Source organism: Helobdella robusta (genome assembly GCF_000326865.2).
Source record: "Helobdella robusta unplaced genomic scaffold HELROscaffold_12, whole genome shotgun sequence".
Lineage (NCBI taxonomy): Eukaryota > Metazoa > Annelida > Clitellata > Rhynchobdellida > Glossiphoniidae > Helobdella > Helobdella robusta.
Window position 1 is genome coordinate 4362170 of NW_008703664.1, and position 24554 is coordinate 4386723.

The following is a 24554-nucleotide window of genomic DNA, read 5'->3' on the forward strand; positions in this document are numbered from 1 at the left end:
GTAGAATAAAAAAACTTTTGCCTTTTCTTGATGATCCTACTCTTCTCCTTCTTGTTACTTCGTTAGTCTTATCTAGGATTGATTATTGTAACTCGCTTTACTATGGTCTTCCTGACTCTATACTCTATCCTTTAAGTAAAGCTTTTAACTCTGCTGCTCGTCTAGTTGCTCGTGCCCCTTTCTTTTCTCATATATCTCCATATCTTGTTCTCTTGCACTGGCTACCTATAAAATATAGAATAATTTTTAAAATTTGCACGTTCATGTATAAGTCTCAATCTAAATTATTTCCTAAGTACTTATCAGATATATTAATTGAACCTAAACGCCCCGGTTTACGATCGTCTTCTTCTTCTCGCTTTTTCTTAACTCGTGTTAAACACTCTTTTGCCAAATCTGCTTTTGCTTTTTCTGGTCCTTTTCTCTGGAACTCTCTACCTACTTCTCTAACTATTTCTCCATCACTTGCGAAGTTCAGAGCGGATCTCAAGACCCATCTGTTTTCAAAATTCATTGAGGAGCGCTGTTGAACATCGCGGAAATAGCGCTTTATAAGCTAATTGATTGATTGATTGATTGATATAATTGTGAATAGTACAGATTGACAAGCGTATAAATTTTAACTATATATACAAGGTAAAATTTAATAAACTGTAGTGTTTTTGCAACAAATTAATATAGCATATTTATAAAATATAAATTTTAGCTTTAATTCAAATGTATGAAAACACAAAAAAATATAATAATACGTTATAATAATAAAAAAAACCTATAGCACCAAAAAAGTGCAAACCCAAGCGATTGAATAAATAAATATGTATATATATATTTACTAAGTATTACTTGCCCACGGATTATGATAGCTATATATATGTGTGTGTGTGTGGTATATGCTGAAAATCATAATGTTATGTGTATGAATTGGTAATTGCACGCTACAGGTATCAATATTGCTAACAGATATAGTTATCGTAACATTTATTTTTGCGGCTTCGTACAATTTTTAGTTATAAAAAAACCTTGAGTAACTTTTCTCTGTCTATACCTTTCGCTATTTCTTGTTCCAAATTAACAGTAAAAATTTGTCGATTACGCTGAACTTTTAACAATGAACTAATGCCTCCATTTGACTAATTTTTATTTGACGCAGAATCATAAAAATAAAACTATTGACGAGCAACGTCTTGTATTGAACGTTCTGTTTTACTTGCATCTTCCAATAGACAATTATATTCCCAATTTTGGTTCATTATTCTTTTAATATAATAACAGTTTTGTTTAATTTTTAATCATTAATATTAAATACCAGGTAATGATTTGACGACTGAAACCCCGGAACTCGTGGCCGCGAGATATGAATCCTTACTCAGACTGTTAGAGAACAAAATCAGACCACGCCGAATAATCATATTAAGCCTGGTTTATAGAAAAGACGTTCAGAAATGGAAAGTTGATAAACTAAATGTCTCATTGAAACAATTCCAGTCTAACATTGTTCATTTCTGGAAGCTTGACAGAGTGGGAAGAGATAATAATATAGGACCTGACGGCATTCACCTGAATGAACGTGGAATGATGAACTTTAAAAGAAACATCATTTATTCTCTAAAGTGCAAGAAATAAATTTTTAACATTTTTATTTGTAATAAAAAGTTTATAAAAAAAAGTATGCATTGTTGTTTAATATTTCTTTGTATATATATATTATATATGTACCTATATATCCATTTTTTTTATATAAATGTGTTTTTGTGTGTGATATGACTAAATTACTCATTTATTAAAACATTTATAACTTTTTTTATTTAACGTTAAAAAAATTGCGGTTTCAAAATGTAACAAACAAATGTCATAAACAAACCCCAATATCGAAGTTGATTGATACACAGGTTAAGGTTGAATGTTATTAGCATCAAATATCATTACAACGAAAAAGAAAGTTATTAAATATTCACCATAAAGGTTAAAAGGTTAAAGGTTTCTCTCTCTCTCTTTTGCGTTTGCTACAGAGGTTTCAACGAAAAACACACAGAGTGTATATGAATACGCGTGCAAACCACGCATCATACACATTGCATATGATAGGCAGGGATCTCTTTGTATTTGAACCCAGTCAATGCAATAGCAAGACCAGGCGCCTTTAACCATTGAGCCATCACGCCATAGTTATGACAAATGAATACTTGGTTTCGTCGTTTTCGTTTTCAGGTTTAACTGATTTGAAATAACAGGCCTACTCTTTCGCTATTTCCTGTTCCAAAATAACATTAAAAATTTGTCAATTACGTTGAGCTGTTAACAATGGATTAATGCCTCCTTTTGACAAATTCTAATGTGACGCAGTATCAGAAATATAAAACTATTGACGAGCAACGTCCTGGATTGAACGTGCTGTTTCACTGACGGTATTTACTGCCGAAACATAAACATCTGGATCTACGCTAATCCGGTCCGTTTTGTGTTGTAATTTTTATGTCACCTTGGGCCAAAAAACAATGAAGGAAGTTGAGTCATCAACTACCACTACGTGTGAAAATAAAACAATTTATATTAGTATAAACGTAATTCTTTTTAGAGAAGCCAACAAAAAACGGAGATCTGGTACAAAAATTTGTAGCAAATAACTCGTTTAAAAAAGAAAAGAATGCCGCGAATTAAAACAAGAGAATTAAAACATGAATATTTCTTTCGAAAGTAACACTAGAGTTTAAACATGCAGCATAATTCTAAAAGTATTTTTCTTAATTTTATTCCGTTTCAAAACATAATCTAAAAAACATCTAAAATTTAAAAAAGTCCAAAAAGTACAATCACGGTATTCTATTCTGGTATTGCGCTTTTGTGTTAATTAAATTATAAACTATACTACAAGCAAGAGCAGGAATGACGTTGTAACACATCAGATACAGAAAACTTCAAAACTGTGGTGCACTTAGGTTGTTTGCGAGATAATAACAAGGACCAAAAACTTCCATAATTAAGTCCAATACTTCTTTGCAGTTCCTGTTTAATTCACCGAGTTCATTAAAATTAATTTATAAATCAAAGTATAACAAAATTTTAAAATATTCGATAATATACTGTACAATTTTTAAATTGTATTATGATGTTAACAAAATAATATATAGAATCTTATACTATGCACCTGCGTCTCGAACCGTTATTTTCGTTACCAATCGACAGAGATTTAGTAATAATAACGGTAAAAAATATCTCGTATCGTTATAAAACGATACGAAAAATCTCGTATCCTTTAATAACAATATCAGAGATCTCCTATCGTTATTTAAACAAGACATTTTTAGGAAAGTCTATCATATCGAAATAAAAAATAAAAGACACAATTTTCGTCTCGTACCATTATTTCAATGTGTGGAAATGGTAAAAGTGCACATTATAAAAAAATAAAGTGTTATAAAATATTAAAACTTATTTAATTTTTTCCAATGGAATGACTTTGGTTTAATAAAGACTCTAAAAATATCGTATCGTTATTAAAATGAGACATTCTTCAAAAAATATCAAATAAAAAATACGAACAAAACAAACTTTTAATTTTTCAATTGAATGGCTGTTTTCTGGGCGAAATGACTGGGCGGCGTGATGGTCCAATGGTTAAGGTCGCCTGATGCTGTTTCGCAGTAACCGGGTTCGAATGTGACAAAAATATCCCCGCGTATCACATGCTTCGTGTGTAATGTGTCGTTTAGCACGATGTTCATTTACGCTGTTGAATCTTCTGAACTTTGGAAGAGTGTAATTGACCTTCAACTTTTTTCTGTTTTAATACAGTACATTTTGTAAAGCGGAGTTGGCGGGAAAACAACTAAGGGCAGACTGTAAATGTGCCTAGCGTCATTGTTATTGCCCGACGTTCAAATACTATCTTTCAAAACTCAAAAAATCATCAACAACCTTGTGCACTGTCACATACCTTGTCAACATAATTTATTATATCATATAATAGTCTTCAATCCTTCGTTTTGGTATGGTTTCAAAATAATAACCGAGACGCAGTTCGTATGTAACAAAAATTATTTTTAATAATTTCCGTGTATTTCATTAAACCGAAAATTTATTAATCAAAACTGTAAGCCGGATTGACATGATTGAGTCTGCCTGTTTAGATAGGCTTCACGTAGCCAAAATAGTATCGTTTCCAAAAAATTACGAGACCCAGATGCCTTATATAACAAAATTAAATTTTTAATTATTCTTGGAATTATTATTAAACTAAAATATATTAGTTCAAACTGTTCAGCCAATTTGACAATATGGTTCCGGCTTGTTAGATCCCCCAAAACCGTAGCAAATATTACCTTCTAATGTTTCAGCCAATTTGACAATATTGGTTCCGCCTGTTAGATACACCAAAACCGTCGCAAACATTACCTTCGTTTCGTTACTTGTTTTACCTTAGTCAGCGACAAAAAACGTGATGAAAATTATATTTGCAAGACAAAACGTATCACAAGCGATCGACATAAAAAAAACGACCACATGCGTGAGTCGAGTGTCCCGAATTAGAATAAGAAATCACGTGAATTCTCAAGATCACGAATTTATATGTATCTTACAAAAAAAAAACAAGTCATTCAGTCCGTTATTTATATCTCTCGACCAGGCATCAAGTGCGAGTATGATGAACATGGGGTTAACGGTTAACCGTTAACATCATGAAATCGATTCACTTGGTGGCGGGCTTTTCTAAATAAATTTTTGTATAAAGACTATTTTTGTGCCTAAAGCTGATTAAAGTAATACCGAATTCATTGTTGTAGGTAGCATTTATACATAGTTACCGAGAGGACGAATTTTGGATGAATTATTTGCATATTCGACACGCGCAACGTTGAGGCGCTCGATGTTAAGTGAGCAAGTAGCGCATTCTTGCACGAGACGTGAATAAACGATCGAATAATTGAAGACACAACACATGGAATTATATAACTGGAAGCGCCCTACCAGCGTTTTAACATTGAAAATTTTTTTCAACGTGCAAGTTACCTCGGGAAGCAAGTTCCTAAAAAATTAATTATTCATGAGCATTTTGGCTTATTTTTAGAAAAATCTGAGATATAATTAGAAAAATTTTGGGCCTTCCCGAAGTTATGTTAATGACTCTGCCGATCTGCATTCAGCTCGTTTGTTTATTTCGTTTTCAACATTCCGGGAAGTTTTAGGTTAATTTATAAGGTTTATATAACCACCGTATTTAATCGTCGAAGATTTATAATAAGTTCGTTAGCGATCCTCATTTTTCTGAAATAAAGATTTCTTCATTCATTCTCCCAGCTCCCACGAATCACGATGATGATGGACTTCATTTACTTCATATCATTTCATTAGAGTAAGAATCATTCCTAAATTAAATTAGAATCTAGAAAACGAAAAAAAGTCAGTAAAAATTTTATTGTAAAAACTAAAAATGAAATGTTATTAATATTTAAAAATATAACTCACAATCAATTTATAATATTGTTATAAATAAATTAATCAACTAATAATTTTTAAATTAAGATGTAATTCCTGTGCATATGTCCTAAACTAGAATCTTTCAACACTCCAAAGTTTACAATTCAAAGTCCATGAATCGCCCCCCCCCCACACTTTGAACTGAGGTTTGATATTTTATGAAATAAATAACAAAAAGCCAAACACTTCAACTTCTTGATTTTTTTTAAATTGAAAAACATTCTTCAAAACATTGTTCTGTTATATACATGAAATATTTTCAAGACAAATGTCATTTTTCTACATTTTTTTCGGCCAAACCTTGTTATAATGTCTTCAATATCTAATTCAATATCGCGATGAATGTTCATTAAGGCTAATCCCGTTAGTCTTTCCTCATTCATTTTGGAGCGCATCCACGTTTTTAACCGCCTCAGGGTAGAAAATGAACGTTCTGCCGTTGCTACTGAAACAGGCATGGTGCACAATATTGACAACAGGCTGTGAATTGTCGGATAGAGATTGGAATTGCACAATGCGAGAGCTTCAATGGCCGTTTTGGGCTGTGAATTCATCTTTACCCAGTACTGCGTCCAGAGCATTTCTTCATTGCGTACAAATTCAATGGCCGTGTTGTCATCACACGAGGTCAAATTTGTTATTAAACTTTTATATTTCGTAACAGCTTGGTCAATTAAAAACCATGTTTTATTCTGTTCTGCATTACCACTTATTCGGAGGAAAACTGAAGGTATCAAACAACTCAAACCCATTATAGCTATTTGGATTGTTCCAAATTTTGATTTCATGTCTGTTATCATACTATCTAGCATAGGAATAAATATAGCGATCCTGAAATATTCTTCTAATGAGTTACTTTTAATATTTGCACGATTTACTTGTTTTTCTATACATCTTGGCATTTTTAATTCAATATTCAGTTCCTCTGCAACTTTAGAAACTCTCGTAAAGATATCATGAAATATTTGCTCAACATTTTCTCTTCTAGATTGAAGATTATCTATGACTCTATTAGCATGTTGAGCTGCCTCGACCAAATCTAAATTTTCTGTTTGTAAAACTTTGCTTAGTGGCTTAGTTAGAATTAATGGACCGGCAATTGAGTACAAAGCTATTAAAAATTCAGAATCAGTTAAAGCCGATACAACGTCTTTGCTTTGGATGATGTTTCTCTGTCATGCCAATTAGCAATATTTTCTAAAGAAGCTAGAACATATTGCAGGGACTGTCTAAAACTGATAATCGAATCATGGCGTTCAACCCAACGTGTCTCACATAAAGGCATGACATTTTGTCTCAAATTTTGACTTTCATTTTTAAACATTATTCTTTGCACTAATTTTCTTTTGGCCGATGCGCGAGAAAAGGAAGCCGTTTGCTTAATAGTGCCCATTGCATTTCTTATGGCTTGTACATCGGATGTTTTAGATAAACTCAAGTTCAGTCCATGGTTAGTACAAACACAATGAATACATGATGTAGCTTTTTTTGATATTTCTGCAGCTGCACCACATGACTGAGATGTCATGACAGAACATCCATCTGTTCCACAACCAACACAATGCTGTGGATCTAAAGTTAGCGCTTTTAGTAAACGTAACACTGAGCCGGCTAACATTTTTCCGGTTAATTTTGGTTCCGATTCTATATCTTTGTATGCATTCTCTAGAGAATCCACAAATGCAACAAAATCTTCTCTAACCTGGCCGTTGTAAACATATCGTAAGCTCAAAGACAATTGCTCAATACCATATATGTCAGTTGTTTCATCAAATAAAACTGAATAAAATTTGGCTGCTTTAACTCTCTGTACAATAGTATCTGTAATAATATCGCCAATTGTGGTTATGATTTCATTTTGAATCGTTTTGCTTATGTATGTCGCATTTGATTTAGATGATTTTAAATGTTCTTCAAGAACATGGTCTCCAGCATCGACCCTAAACTGAAGTAGTTCTCTGAAATTACCCTCATTTCTAACTGGACCGGTACCATATACCCCTTCATTAAGCATGTCATTGTCCAAATTTTCATCATCTTCATCATCATCATTATCAGCATCGCCTGCATCATTAGTACTTATATTAAGTTTTCCGTCATCTCGATGTCCTCGTAGAGGAATATTTTGTTTTCCCAGAAAAATAATAGATTTAATTATGGGCTTCAATCTTTCTCTGTTTTCCTTCATTTGCTGATATCTTGCGGAATAGAGTTGATTAACAACTTCAAATGATGGATTTTGGTATGATTTGACAAAATCATTGCCCCTCTGAACTGACTCTTTGTGATACCTGTATTGTTCATGACAGCTGAGATCACCATCTTTGCCTAATAATTTTGCAAATGATGTAAGTGGTTTTTTTACTAATTTTTGCAATGGCGTTTGATGACTAATACCGCCGGTGTCAGCCATTAGAGCACAATACCTGCAAAATAAACCTTGTTCCACATGCGAGTATGTCAACCATGCATTAAATGTTTCCAAGTGACTTTCAAAATGTACCGTTTTTCATTTTTACCACTTTTAATATGATTTGAATACGGAAATTTGTAGCCAAATTCTGGTTTCCATGGATTTTGTAGAAGTTCAAATTTTATATCATCATTGTTTTATTACTGCTGCCCACATACAGTCCAATATCATTATTATGTACAAAATCCATTTGTTGATAGACTTTTTCATTATTCTTTATCTTGTTATCTTCGTCATTATCGTGCAAAGCTACTTGCTCAAATGATTCATCATTTTTAACAATCACTTTTTCATTATGATTATCGGAACTATCGCCTTCATGTAGTTCTAAAAAAGTAAACTAAATTTAACTTAACTCTGAACACTTATTTAACAATTTCTATGCTACTAGTGAACAAATTCATATCGTATGGTGATCTAACCTGGTGGATGTGCCCTTTTAGTTCGCTTCACAAAACGATCCATATATATTTAAATTAATCTTCTAAAAAAAAACTGAAAATATGATTATGAATTATGATACTTATACAGTACTATTACTAGCGCAACTCAAATTTGAATTTTTAAAATGAAAATCAGACGGAAGAAGCGTTCAAAAAATTTTCAAGTGTATTTTGCCGCGTGGGTGCGTTCATAATTTTCCTTTGATCATTTGTAATAAAAATTATAAATAAATCAAAGTAAACATAAAACATTATATTATTCAATTAATTTACATTCTAAAATTTATAATCAAAAATGGATATATTCAACATTACAAAATATTTATTTAAAAATTTTCGCCCCCCCCCTGTCAAACTTCCTGGATCCGCCCTTGCGCTGCCTACCTATGTGTCTGTTATTATGTGTCATGTATGCTTAGCTTTTAACTTATTGACATAAAATTAATTGAATTCAATGAATTTTTTTTCTCTTTTTATAACATTTTTAAATGTCGATAGACCTTTAAATCCGGCCCCGGCCGGAGAAAAAATAGAAGAGATAAACTTACGCTGCCTACCTATGTGTCTGTTATTATGTGTCATGTATGCTTAGCTTTTAACTTATTGACATAAAATTAATTGAATTCAATGAAATTTTTTTTCTATTTATAACATTTTTAAATGTCGATAGACGCTTAAATCCGGCCCTAAATCCGGCCGGGGCCGGATTTGAAAAAAAGCCGGATATTGGCCGGAGCCGGGGCCGAACTTCGGTGCATCCCTAGTATATATATATGACGCGTCTGCCATATCCATATTTTATATATCCATGTTCATAACGACACGAGATTTGTGGCATTCATACTAGATAACTCTTAAAAATTTGTGTCGTTATGACAAATACGACGCAAAAATTGTTTCTCACATCGTTATTGTAAAATCTCAAAACAATATAATTGCACCCATCTTAAATTAACTGTTAATTTTAGTGTTATAGTTTCGTTGAAGAAACCAGGAAAGTCAGACACGCAACGGATTGAAAATGATGATGACCTGGTTCGGTAGTTTTATGTACGTCACGCAAATTTTTGTGAGGTAAACGTTTAGATGCAACCTAATAAGCGACAATCTGGTTGTTAGATCTGCATGTAGAGCAACACAGGTGGCCCTAGTATGATCTGGGTGGACCTTGGATGAAGATGAGTTATTTTTTTAAAACAAACATTTAATAACAAAATCAGCTTGAGCAGTATTAGCAGTCGGTTTTTAAAGAAAGGAAGACTAATTGAAATATCAGCTTATTTCTAAAATTATATAGGGAAATACAAATCTAGCATGGAACTTTGCCACATTTATTATTTTTTTCATCTAGATTGTGCAACGTTTTAAATTTTTTTTTGTTTAAATTTGTTTATAAATTTAAAATGAAATATACATGAGTGGTTGAATATTGCATTGAGAGCCTTTCACGGGTGACCTAAAAAACTATTTTCTTTTTTTCTGTACACTTAGTTTTATATGCATTTGTGGGCTACAGTGTTAAAAAATTCTTTATATCATTACCAGTCAGTGTTCTTTCAGTTATTTCCAACTGTAACTTTGACTTAAGTTATAGTTAATTGTAACTTTAACTGTAAATAGCCTAAATTATTTAACTTTAACTCGAGTGGCAAATGAATAACTAACCTAACTATAACTCATTCAGTAAATCAATAACTTGATCGAAAAAATCTAATATACTCACATGTGCACAAATTATTTTGGTTGTGTGTTAATTAGCGCCCTGGCAGCTAATAACCATTTAAATTAATCTCATTACAAACGAATCAATCATGTTTATTGTAAAATCACATGGAATTCTAGATAATACAGGGCATCCATGTAAAATCAACACAAACGTTGTTATCACTGCTACCTCTATTACTACCACTAATTGTTACTGTTACTACTACTATTACTACAACTAATAATATTATTATTACAACTACTATCTGTTATTACAGTTATTAGTATTATTAGTTGTTAGTATTATTACAATTACTATCACTTATCGCCACACCACTACTTTACAACTGTTAAATTTCTTGTTACGTAGATCGTTTAATTAATTGATATACTATTGAAAGACATTAAAAGAAGAGAAACAAACTAAGCAACGTTCTTGACTTGTTTATTATCAACCGGATCAACAGAAAAGGAAAAAGTGAAGTTACATACAAAGCAAAGAACATTTGGTCCAAAGAAAAATAAATGTATATTATAAATCATAATGTTTTAATATAAAACATAAAACTTAACACCTTCTCATTTTATTTAAAACATTAGATGACCTTAACCTAAATGTTCTGAAGACCCATCGCACACATCAGATTCTTTAGTCTTGGTCTGAAAATTTGCTTAACTTGTGTTACATTGGACTTGCTGGGTTTCTCTAAACTTCTGGATGCTACTTCAACTGCATATGCAATATCTGGTCTTGTTCCCGTCATCAAGTACATCAATGCACCAACTGCTGATCTGTAAAGAAATTTCACTTCCTCATGTTCATTTTTGTTTTCATCGAACTCCTCAGATTTTGAAATCGGAGTTGTACAGTATTTACACTGACTCATTCCAAACTTTTCAAGAATCATTCTTGTATAGGATGACTGACTGACATTAATATTTCCCTTCTCATCTTGATTAATCTCTAATCCAAGGAAACATGTTGCAGGTTTAGATGTTATCTTGAACTCTGACTTTAATTCTTTTTCAAATATTTTTAGTTCTTCTTTATCGATTCCTGCAACTAGTCCATCATCAACATACAGTTCAAGTATGAGTTTTTTTTTTCCTCCCTGTATTCTAATGAACAAACAAGTATCTGCATCGCTTTGTTTGAAATGTCTCTTTTTCAAGAATTCAGCAAAGCGTTTGTTCCAATATCTTGGAGCTTGTTTAAGTCCATAGAGACATCGCTTGAGTTTACAGACTCTTCCTGAATTATCTTTAAAACCTTCAGGTTGCTCCATGTAAATATCTTCATCTAGTTTGCTGTAAAGAAATGCTGTTGACACATCAAACTGCATGAGTGACATCTTTTCATTTGCAGCAACACTTAATAGTGTTCTTATAGTTGAACTTCTGACCACAGGACTATAGGTTTCTTCATAGTCAATTCCCTTTTTCTGAGAAAAACCTTTTACCACTAGCCTGGCTTTAAAACGTTCAACAGAACCATCTGGATTGTGTTTTACCTTGTAGACCCATTTGCATGGTATTGCCTTATGACCTTTTGGAAGACTTACCAAATCCCACGTTTGATTTTCCTTTAATGACTGCATTTCACTGTTCATGGCTTTAAACCATTCATCTTTTTCATCACTTTAAATGGCATCTTTGTAGCTCACTGGTTCAAGTACTTCACATAATGCAGACATAACGAAAGGATCATAACGAGATGGCTTTTTGATATTATTCCTGTCACGTAAAACCATACCTCTGGTTTTTTGATTACAACAGTCAGATTGATCTTCTTCATCAAATAAAACTGAACTACGGTTGTGAACATCTTCATCAGTTGAAATATTTTCTTTAATCAAAGTTTCTTTATTTTCATTTTTAATTTTAACATCAATCGAAACTGTATCATTTGAACAACTTTCTTTTTGCAAAATCACTGAATTTGGTTTGACAACCTTCTCATCAAAAATAACATTTCTTGATCGATGCATTTTAACACGTTTCTTATTCTGTTGGTATAACTGCAATGCATCTTGATCATTGACAAAGTTAACTTCGACTTCAGAATTCAACGGCCTAACAGTTTTTGCAACAAGTTTGAACAAACCTCCATTGTTGTTTCATATTCCAACAACATTTATCACATTGTCAATAAGTAGATGACAACTTCTTGAGGTTGAAACAAAAGAGCTATTTCTGTTCTTATCTTGAGTTGCAAGTACTGAGAACAAATTTCTTTTTACTTTTGGCACATACAAGACATCTGTAAGTTTAACAGTTTGCCATTTATTATTCACTTTCACTTGAAGATGAATAATTCCTTTTCCAAAAGCTTCTACAGTATCAACATTTGCAACATATAATTTACTCGGTTGAGAAAATTTTTCAAAACTTTGAAGTATGTTTCTTCGGAAAGTTAGATGACACGTTGCACCATTGTCAAAAAACCATTCATCAGTGTACGCTGACTCATCAATTGCAAAAACACTTGATTCCATAGCAACTAATGATTTCTTATTGTCTCTCAGTGTTTGATTTGTTTCATCATATGCTTTTCTTAGTGTCGCTGAAGCATTTTTGGAATTTTTAGAAGGTCTTCCATCACTGACCCACTTTCTACATTGCTTAACCCAGTGTCCAGGTTTATGGCAATAGTTGCAGTTACCAACTGGTTTTGTCCTTTTAGTGAAATCTCTTGATTTGTTGAAACTTGGCTTTTCAACATTTACAACTAAGGCGTTCTGCCTTGATGATTTATCGATTGTGTCGAAAGTCTTTATCTTTCTTTCGAAAGCACAGAGATGAGTGATTAAATCATCTATCGACTGCTTTTCTTCACCTAGCATTAGCCAACTTGATTTGAAGTTTTGGAAACTATTTGGGAGAATCTGCATCGCTTTGCATACTAATAGCTCTGGTAGTTTATTTTCTCCCGATGCCTGAAGCCCACTGTTTAATTCGTTCCATAAAGTCTTCAATCTTGCAATTTGGCCGAATACATCTACATCCGCTATCCAATTGAAATCGAAAAAATTGCTACAAACTTGGAACAGTTGGTCCTTAGTTGACACTTCAAAATTTCTTTTTAATTCCTCCCAAACTTCAAACGCTGTGTTCTTGTCCATTATCTTTTGGTATGTATCTTCTGTGACTGCATTCGCAGTTACTAATTTGGCATAACTGTTTGCCTTTCTAAACAGATCTGATTTGTTTTTAAAATCTTTTGCCTGTTGCTCTGTTTGATTTTTTAGTAATTCTGGTTTTGACAACTTCCCATCAATCACATCAAGTGCGCCCTCATGGTAATCCATGAAATTTCGAACACGACGTTTCCAAATGGGCCAACCGGCTGCACAACTTAACTGTTTTATTTGAAGCTTTGAGTCCATTTCTTCCTTGTCTTTCAATTTGACCTTTTAATTAGAAGCAAAATATCAAATTTCAGAGAATGAAGAAGCACGTGTTTTTTCTTCACTTCAGTCTTCACAAACACAAAGAAATCTTCCGATATTTCTTTATTCTAAATTTTCTTCGTCAAATCAATTAATTAAGAAAAACGTTATCTGGGTCCCATAACCTCAAAGCAAAGAACATTTGGTCCAAAGAAAAATAAATGTATATTATAAATCATAATGTTTTAATATAAAACATAAAACTTAACAACAACTCGTATCAAAACCTTTAAATTTGCTTCACTTCTACTACTACCACTACATCTATTACTACTACTACTACAAAGTTCTTGAGTATGAGTGTGTATTTAACCTAGCTCGACGATAATGTTGATTTTATAAAAAGTTGATTTGTGCTAGCGCGTAGATAAATCTTAAATCAGTGGCTATCAGGGGAATAAACTCCCGATAATTTTTCTTCTACATGGATAAATTTGTGGGTTGTACATTATTCCATCAAATGTGATGGTAGGCCATCCACACAAAACAACAGTTTGTTGGAATATTTAATTTGCTTGTCTGGAAGGTTAGTGTTTCAGTTGAATTCATATTTATTTAACACCCGACATTTTCTACATTAGATAAATAAGCAACTTTCAGTATGACGCTATCTAGAATTGTACTAAAAAACTCTGTACGAAGGCAACTTGGCCAAAAATTGATAATTTGAACAGTAACTTTATCTGTAACTTTTATTGATGTTAGCATCAAATAACTGTAACCTTAACTTGACTTAAACAGATAACTTTGACTTCGACCGATCCTAAACAACTTTAACCGAGGTCAAATTTATTTATTAACTGGAAGAACACTGTTACCATATGGTAAGTCTGTATTTATTAATTTTACAGTTGTCATTGTCCCATCTCATTATTTGCTACATTTGTCGAATTAAATATTTACTACGTACAGACGCTTCAAAATGAAAATTTTATTCCATTTAACAATTTGTATGCGTGCACGTGAATGCCTGTCTTAGAGCGTATATAAACATCGTTGGTCCAATTTTATATTTGTTTTTTCGATAAATATTGAACATCGTAGCCCTCTCACTCTCTCTCTCCCACACACACACCCCCACCCAACATGCACAATGATTTGAAATCCGATCTGATGTATATTATTTATAACAAGAATGGGTATGACCATTATCAACAACAACAACAACACACGTTTAGACATTTTCCCCGAGATCGGGGGTTGCCGTTTGGCTACTTATGATGAAACTGAAATATCCCTCGACGCCATTCTGCCGGATACTGAGGGCCATTGTCACTTCTGTCATCATAAGTAATTTATTTGGCTAATTTTTACGCAGGACGCCCTTCCTTACGCAACCACAGTTATAAGCGGTGGGCCTAGCCTTTGATGATCCAACATCACTCACAAAGCAGTGAGGGTCAGTTTAATGTCATAACCAGGACAGATGTCATAACCAGGACAGAGGGTATGACCATTATCAGAATTTTATATTGCGTCTTCCGGCGTAGACACTCGTTCATTCAAAAAAAGAGGCTGAGCCCGGAGGATACAGAATAAAAATAGAAATTATCAAGGCCACCATGCGTTTTAAAACAAGAACAGAACGGAACAGGATCATGAAGAACATCTGAAACAAATAGCAAAAGACCTTACAACAATTCACCATCGTACATTGATTTTAAGGCAAAATGAGTTTCATTTTTCTAAACTGCACTTCTATCAGTTTTAAAATCAATAATTGCAATCTAGAATCAATATTAACCAGACAAGTTTTACATCAATTTCCAACTGAGGCCAGGTCAGCCTTTTACCTATACAAATAATGAAACAATGAAAAGCTATTTTTGCAATTAATTCGAAGATCCAGAATATAATCGTCACAGTGCGTTAATGAATGAAACTTTTTGAATAAATTTTACAAAGTGAAATGACCTTAAACTTCGAAACAACTTCAAAAACACCAACCGAAGAAGTGAGGTTAAGAACTTTAAATAGAAACTCAAATCTAATCATCATAATAATGGAACATCCCTTGGAGATATAAGTGGAACTCATAACCGTTTGAGCTTCGTTCATTAAAATCTCTAACTGCTTTTCGTCGTCATCTTAAATTCTATCCTTTTAATCAAGCTTATTTTTGGTTATTTACAAATTCTTAACTTTAGATTTCTGGATAGGTTGACAGAAATAAGGATACATTAAGGATTTCACAAAAAATAAATATCCTAAATGAACATTCCTTATCGGATCTCACAAACCAATTCTAGCCGTCAAGCAGAAAACAGCAATTCTAGCTGCAAGCAGAAAATAGGATGAAGACAGAATTTATTAGAAAATCGTTAACGAATTACAAAGAAGATCAACAGAAAAATAGTTCGCAAGTGATTCGCTATGGGTGGTTATACGGGAGATTGAAAAATTGTAATTCAGATGACCATTTAAACTGACGTTTACTCAAGTATAAACATTATTCATTATTTAAACAGTCCAATATAAACCGTATTTTAAAAAAATTTACTGACAAAAATATAACTACACATGAGAAAATTTTAATAACATTAACTTTAAACAATGCTGGTAAACAAATAAAGGAAAATGTCAAAAGTTTAATATAGTAATCCTCTCATCCTTCGAGCTAACTGACGATCATTTACAATGTTGAACTTCGTCACAAACTGTAAAAATTAATTTTTAAAAATATTATCAATAATAAACTAAGTAAATTTTGTCATTTAACTGTTAGCCATCAGGTTGGTAATTGTTTAATGACTATTGATATCAAATCAAATAGATGAAAAATTTTATTTGCTCATCACACGTCAGAAACGTCTAAATTTTTGTAGACTCAATTGTTAGAAACGATTATGATAAGGAAGATCATCACTTAGATTTTTACGTTTAAAAGTCAACTAAGATTTTTATTTGCACATTAAAATTAAAATGAAAATTAAATCCTCAAGCATTTGCGCAAACGAGACATTAAAACACATTCGCCAAATAAACACAAACTAGCCTGGTTGATGGTATTGCAAGCTTTTGTCATGACGCCCAGGTAAGTCATCAACGAAACATCATTATATTGCTGAAATAAAAACAAAACTTAAACTTTTAAACATATTAGAAAGATTCAACTGAAAACCCATATATTTTTTCAAATAAAATAATAAAATGAAAACCTTAAAATTAACTAAAAAGAAAACTAACGGTATTTAATTCATCATTGAATTGTTTAGAATTTAAGACAGGAAGATGATGGCACAAACTGTACACTTCTCTCAGTATGTTATGATTCTTCGGTACTAATCCTAAAAAAAACAAAATTCGATTTAAAATATTAAAGTTAACCACCATTAGAAATCTTTCAAAGAATGACAAATCTTAAAACATAGCTTATGAATGATTTTTTTCTTATATTGCTTATATAATAAAGATACCAAAGTTAAACTAGAAAATAATTTCTTCTTGTTTAGATTACCCTTTACCAGACAAGATGGTGAAATTATCTACAAGCTCTAGTTATGACTCAGTCCTTTATCTCTTTTTAATATTTCAAATTACACTCTCCTAAAATTAAGGCAAGAAGCAATGTCAAATTAAGTAGAGATGCACTGAATAGTGAATTTGGCCGAATAGCCAAATAGTTGACCTACTATTTGTGCGAAGCGGAATACCTAAACCCAAAGATGGAAAAATATAGAAAATGAGAATTCCATAGATACGATGAAGCAAATCATTTGAAAGGACACCAGTTATAACAAAGTTTGAGATTTGTACATATTTCTGTACACGTCATGACAAAAACTTGTATATCCCTGACACGTCACAAAGTTATGTAAAATAAAAAATAAATGTTTAGATTTTTTAATTTTGAAATCGAAAACTAGAACAATACATACTATTAAGCAAAACTTTAAAAGAACTCTGAAAACGAATAGATAGTAGATTATTTATATAAACAGCGATTGTGTCAAATTAATTACAAATAGAAATATCTTAATAAAAACGAAGTAATAAAAATTTAACCATTATTCATGTCCTTCAAATAGTTGAGAATAATTTTCACTCGACAATGCAGCATCTTCACGGCGCTGTACTGTGCAGTCAAGTGCTGAGCAGCTGCAATCAATATTAGCAAATATCAACAAGAGACACAAGACATGCAGTGACTCGTCTTATTTCCTAGATTTAAAAGTTTCAACAACCAAATTATTTTGAAATATTACTACACCGTACCTCAGCATTAAATCTAAATATAAGTTTCATCATAAATCTTGGAGATCCGGAAAGGTACAGTAAGAATCAAAAAACATCAAACGTTTAAAAAAACATGCAGGTCATTCAACATTCAAGTTTTATTTTAAAATTAAAAAATAAAATACTAGGTATGGCTATAATGAAATTTCCAAAAGTTCAAAATAATGCGTTGCTTACTTTAAAAGTAAAGGCACGATAATGTAATTGAAAAAATTTGTTAAAGCTGAAAAATAGCCACTGAATATAAATTTAAATAATAAAAGAAAAATCATGCCAGTTGAAGCTTCTCCTCTATCAGAAATGCTGACTCTGGCAACATGGTCCACTCCTATTCGTTCAGCTTCCTCGGTGGCCAGCACGTACGGCAACTCCACAAATCTCATGGTAGCCTTCAAGAGATTTTAGACATTCAATAATTTAATAAATGTTCAAATTTGTTACAAAAGCAACCAAAGATTCAAACCTCTTTATCAACCAAATCAATAACGGACTCATAGATGTTTACTGGCAACTGAAATTAATTTTTAATTATTGATTGTACAAGTACAAAACTATTTAATTTACAATGTAATTATTTACTATTACAATACTTTCCAAAATTTAATTTATCAAGTGGCAAGGTTAACCGAGAGCAGAGTTCAGGCGAACGTTTTGAGTTTTGTGTGTACAGGCTCATCAAAGATCATGTAATAAACAAGCAGGGATAAAAAGAGACTTCAATAGAGAACGCGGTAAAAGGCATTACAAACACTTCAGTAAGATGGCAGAAGGAAGGATTTTGACGAGATAAAGGAAAGAAGGTAAAAAATCATGATATGCGTGGCTTCGTCTGATAGGTCAAAGTCGAAACCACATTTTAAAAATTAATAAAAAATTCCTACTTGACAATATGAATGAGCAGCATTTTGATTTTATTTCAATACATCAATGTACTCTCTTTGTCAGTCAATGATGTAGCAACTTCTTGCAGGTAAATTGACAAGTTGACAACTTCAACAGGTTAGTGTAGGTTGCGAAATGAGGTATAACAATATTTTCATTTCATTCTTATAAATTAGAGAAAGATAGACAGGGCTTATAGAGAAATAAACGTAGAGCATCCTGGAGGATCAGTGAAAAAAGTTGAGGCAGGTAACATAATCGTGGTTATAAGATAACATATATAACACACATATAAAAATTATGGCAGAGATGATGAAGACAAAGTAAGAAGGAACTTTAAAAATAACTGAAAAGTTTTTAATTTTCAAAACTAGTTTGATCACTTCTATATGAATTAGAGATGGGAATCGAACCGAACCCGAACCGAACCGAACTCGAACCCTACTTGTGACCGAACCGAACCGAACCCGAACTCTGGGCACGACTGAACCTAACCGTACCCGAACTTTGCTCATGGCCGAACCGAACTTTAAAATTGCCGATTATGAACCGAACCGAACGAACCTTTCTAATGTTATCCAAAAATCATTCGTCTGAAAATTATTGTTCTACTAATGATGGAGGTAGGTGCATGCATTATCGACGGTCCAAATATTACAAATGACCGACAGCCAATGTATATGTGATTAAATATAAATTAATTTTATAATTTTTGGTACGAAGAAAAGAAAGGCGCGATCACCATGACTAATTCGAAGTATGGTAGATAAAACTGAGTCATCCATACCGCCTGAAATCATATCAGAGCATTTTGATAACACACATCTGGATAGTGTTGGTGAATGTAGCTATTCAGATCATCGGCCACCATTAAAAAGACTTAAAGCTGACACTGAATTGGATTTACTCGCAGATTTCAAAACAGCTGCAACTCCCCTATTTAATTATGACAAAAACGACAAAAGACACGAACTGAATAAATATTTGGCACTGCCTGTAACTGGCTGTCCCGCATTGCAATTTTGGAAGGAAAATGATGTCAAACACAAGCTTCCAAAAATGGCATTGATTGCTAGAAAGTTGTTAGCTATTCCTGCCACCAGTACTTCTAGTGAAAGAGTTTTTTCAGCATGCGGCGAGACATTGAGTGACCGTAGGGCTAGGTTGAATCCAGAAACATTGGAAACTTAATGTTTTTAAAATATAATATGCAGCCTTAAAATCTTTAAATATCATTCACTCACATGCTAAATCATTTACTGCATAGTATTTTTTAATAGATTTGTGTACTTTATTTTGTATATTGAAAGAGAAATTATTATTGTCTTTATTATTTCATTAATTTAAAGCTATAATTTCAATCGTATATCTACTAGTTTTTATTGCGACTAATTAAGTCGATCAAAATCTCATCGAACCGAACTTGTTGAAACCTGACCGAACCGGAACTTTAGGCCTGACCGAACCGAACCCGAACTTTGGACCCGACCGAATCGAACCGAACCCGGACTTTGGGCCTGACCGAACCGAACATCAAAGGTAGGGTTCGATTCCCATCTCTAATATGAATACATTCAATTTTGTGTGGTGCAAGAAGAGACTTATCAAGGCATGGAAATAGTTACAGAAAGGTATAGGATTATTATTAGATTAATAACTCGGGAATTTTTAATGGATTTATTGTTTTATTGAAAAAGCAAAGAAACATCAAACAAATGAAGGCAGGAGTGTTTTGGGAGTTTAAGCATTAGGAGTAGAGCTTTAAAAAATGATTGAGTAAATTCTACGAATTTGTTTACTAAAAAATCAATAAAGATTCAATTTCATTTTTTTAAAATCAATAAACCTCAGCAGATCGAGCTAATGGGTTCAACTTTAAAAACACTGGGTTTTCATTTATTTGGCATATCTAAATATGTAAAAAAAATATTATGTAAAGTATAATACAAAAATTAATTAAACACAATATCTATTTATTGATTCATTGAAACTCATCAGAATAATAACTTGTAACAATAATCAATTTAGTGTTGAACATGATTTAAAATATCTAATATTATCAACAATACATTTCAATGATATTTCTCTGCATTATGCTAACTTTACAACAATTGAAACAGATGATATAGCAAACAACAACCATTCTTCCTAGTAAAAATTATGAAAATAAACTATAAACTATTGTGAAAATATGAAGGGCTAAAAGTCAGAGAGTTGGCTCAAGCAATACAAGTGCCACGTCATGTCCTGAGTCTTATTGAACAGTGGAAAATTAATTCATTGTAGATGGGATAGAAAGTTTAGTTTCAAAAATAAAAAAAATGTACAAGTAGGGTGCATCTGTCAGAGCTGCACTAAAAGAGAACAAAATAAAAGCACTAATAATGAAATATAATTCTTTTGAAAAAGTATTCACTTGTTTGTGGACTTTAATGTCGGATTCCACCAATGCATCTCCAGTGTTGTACCAACCCAAAAAATCCATGTCACTGAAAATCTGTTTAACTAAAATCATTAAAAAAAACTTGAATTAACTAAACAAAACTGTCGAGCTTCAACATTCAACTGAGTGATAAAATAGACCTATATTCTCAGTAAAAGAATATCTTTATCAATAGAAAAAGTTCAAATTATTTTCTGTAACAAGGAATTATTATCTCAACTTATTTTAACTGTTTTTCAAACATGACATTAAAAAGTGTAGAATTGCATAAATTTATTTAGTAACATTATTGGTGCAAAGCATGTAAGTTAATGCGAAAATCAACCAAACACCATTCACTCTTATTTACATGCTTATGGCAAGCTTGCACAACATCTCAACTGCTTGCAGCTCCATCAAATACAGAGTTGCACTATAAAGAACAAAAAAACTGTTACACTATTCTGAAAAGCGAACCATGAATTATTTTTAGTATGCAAATGAAAACACTGACAAAATAAACTTCTAATAAAAAAACAAATTTCTAATTTCAGTCATCAAGTAAAGCAATTATATCATTGAATTTAAAAAATTTCATCAAATTAACTTTTTTAGCGTAGTTCTTAAACGTGTAATATTTAATTTAAAATTTGCTAATACAATTTTAGAAATAGTTCAAAAGAGAAACAAAAAGTTTTTATGAGCCAGAACCACACCCAGCATACAAAAAGAAATCCAATGAAGTCATCATAAAAGTATAAAAATAACATGCATGCCATCTAAAATAATTTATTTTAAAGAAATTAACAAATAAGAATTTTACAATGATAATTAATTAGTTCACTTGTTAAATAGCCATTTAGTGATTAATAACACAGGTATCTGATTATTACTAACATTGATCTTCCTTGATGGTGTAATATTCTCTGTCAACAAAAATCTCATCTTCAATAGAATGAAAAACCAACTCAAACGAATTCATAATTTCAATATTCCTTCCCTTCTGCTTTCCAATCAAGGCTCCTAGAACTAAAAGATTAGAAAATATATATAAAGTTTTATATCATTTAAAAATATGAAGTACTTAAAATGTTTAAAAGATGAGTGTAACGAAAATACTAAAAAATTATATATACATTTATTTTTAAAGAAAAAAAAACTAGCATCAGGGAGACATTTATAAAATTCAATCCAAAAAATGATTCAGTAGATGTGGCTGATATGGTTATAACTAATAAATGAAGTTGGACCAGATATCTCCAAATGCCGAAGCCATGGTGGATATAATGCTATCTCTGTCATGAGTGGAGTTTTCTCAGGGGTCAAAAAGCACTTTGAAGAACACTCACTAAATTCTATCAATGTTCAGGTTCACTATATTTGTCACAAATTAAATTTTCAACTACATGATGCCTCTGACCATTGTGCTAAACAAACACATTTTTTAGTAAAGTGCCCCAAATTTGGCTCTGCTTCAAGTTCGTGGATCTGAAACAAAAGTGCAAACTTTGGAACATCTGAATTTTACAATGTGGGAGAGTGTGCACAAATCAGTATCATTTTTTTCAGCAATATCCGCTTGTCATTAAAACACTGGATCATCTGAAACTGTCCGAAGGGATACAAATGCTTGGAACAATGCCAGGAACATGTAACAAATGTTTAATTTTTAATATCACTTCACTATAGGAAAAATATTAAAGTGATTTTTATGTTTTTAACAAAATACTGCAAGCAAAATCTGCAAATTTGAGTCCACCAGTGCCTCTCTTGGGTAAAAAAAACTGTCACATACATTTCAACATTGAGAAAACAATTTATAAAAAACATGCTCAAAGGTTGATTTGATAACATATTTTTTAAAGACAATTACGAGCAATGAAATTGATGATACCCTAGCAAATGATTCAAAAATTACAGTTAGCCGGTCTGTAGCGAGTGTTTCAAAGAAATGCTGGCAAACATTTCCTAAATGTCAGGAGATTGCTAAGACTAACAACAAAATAAAAACAGATGACTTCATCGTCATTGTTTGAATGATAAATTGTTCACCAAGAGAAATGCATCATCATCAAAGTTGTCATTAGTTCATGCTCATCAAATGATTCTAAAATATCAGCAAACAGAAAAAGAAGATGTAGAAGTTTTTATTATATTAGTATTGGAAACGGAAATACTCAATATCAAGTCAGTATTCTGTTTTCTCTTGTTTTGTTTCGTCCTTGAGTGGAAACTAAATTTTTAGATAAGGTCATTAATTAAACTTCCTGGCTAGAGTTTGTCCACATTAGGGATTAGAAATTTGGTAGCAACAACCCAACTGTTTGGAAAGAAAGATGGCGAAAACTTTTTGTCAGATTATTAACTTTGTTAGTTAATGCTTGAAAAACTTATTTAATAGCACTATAATTTAATTACTTATAATAAATAAAAAATAAATAAATGAATATGGCTCTCCAAAATCAATAAAATTTTCAATGCGGCCTTTCATATATAAAAAAGTATATAAATTATAATTGTATTAAAATTAAATCAAGTTATTAAATATAATAGATATAATATATAATATAATTAAAAGCATAAATATAATTTATAATATCAATTGAACCAGGAACGTCCACAGGTGCACACATCAAGGTGGTAGACAGAGTAACTATTTTATTTAACATGCACAGCTGATGTATTTCAACTTAAATTAAAATTTAAATGACATATTTTAGATTTTCCAATAATAATCTAGTTAGAACTACCCAAAGCCAAAAAGTAAACAAAGCCGGCAAGAAGCTCAAAGCTAGGAGAGCCTTTACCTGAGTTAAATTTGAAGAGTGCATGTGCACTGATTGAAATCGTCACTTCTTTGTTAAATGTTAAATAAAATTAAAAGTTTAAAAACTTGAAAAACCCCAACCAACCCTGGCAGACTCGCCCTCCCTGAGCTGTAACTCTGGTCCAATGCTCTGAAACGTTCATGATAACAAGCGGATGAAGTGAAACCGAAACACTGCCGGTCGGGAAAGAGGTTGAAAATCCAATATTGCGCTCCCCGTCTACATCCATCGATGAAGCCATTCTTGATTCTTCGACGCAAAAGTCAGTGGTACGACGTAAAACTCGATCATAAAAGTTGGGCTAGAATAAAATTGTATGGAGCTCCAATAAAATAATTAAAAAATACAAAAAAAGGTATTACAGTTCGGTACAGTATATAGCCATGGTTCAACGTAAAACTCATTAAAGATCACTGTTAAATATTGAGGAAATGGCACTTTGGAAACAAACTAATTGACTGATTTTGAGTGAATGAATGAATGAATCAATCAATCAATTAGCTTATAAAGCGCTATTTCCGCGATGTTCAACAGCGCTCCTCGATGAATTTTGAAAACAGATGGGTCATGAGATCCGCTCTGAACTTCGCAAGTGATGGAGAAGTAGTCAGAGAAGTAGGTAGAGAGTTCCAGAGAAAAGGA

General features: G+C 32.1%; 3 protein-coding genes across 3 annotated transcripts in view; 1 reads left to right on the forward strand and 2 right to left on the reverse strand.

Annotated features, from left to right (window-relative positions):
* The window catches only part of HELRODRAFT_168114 (hypothetical protein), a gene marked incomplete at both ends in the record, with an annotated part of 4278 nt that extends 2655 nt beyond the window's left edge, over positions 1 to 1623 (forward strand). Inside the window, one exon of the mRNA XM_009013793.1 lies at positions 1310 to 1623. Coding sequence (XP_009012041.1) covers positions 1310 to 1623 — 314 coding nt within the window. The remainder of the gene's footprint in view (positions 1 to 1309) is intronic.
* Positions 1624 to 5771: 4148 nt separating this feature from the next.
* HELRODRAFT_152392 (hypothetical protein) lies at positions 5772 to 6017 on the reverse strand (the record flags this gene model as incomplete). The annotated part of the gene is made up of 1 exon (XM_009013794.1): positions 5772 to 6017. A coding segment is annotated over one exon (246 nt), but the record flags the coding sequence as incomplete, so codon positions are not given.
* Positions 6018 to 15837: 9820 nt separating this feature from the next.
* HELRODRAFT_185323 (hypothetical protein) lies at positions 15838 to 24176 on the reverse strand. Its single transcript, XM_009013795.1, has 10 exons — positions 23997 to 24176; positions 21982 to 22113; positions 21079 to 21167; positions 20509 to 20571; positions 18244 to 18291; positions 18055 to 18169; positions 17550 to 17642; positions 16731 to 16831; positions 16540 to 16608; positions 15838 to 16201 (listed from the first exon to the last, which is right to left on the reverse strand). The coding sequence occupies exons 1-10, from the start codon at positions 24151 to 24153 to the stop codon at positions 16133 to 16135; spliced, it is 936 nt and encodes a 311-aa protein (XP_009012043.1). The 5' UTR covers positions 24154 to 24176; the 3' UTR covers positions 15838 to 16132.
* Positions 24177 to 24554: the final 378 nt, after the last annotated feature.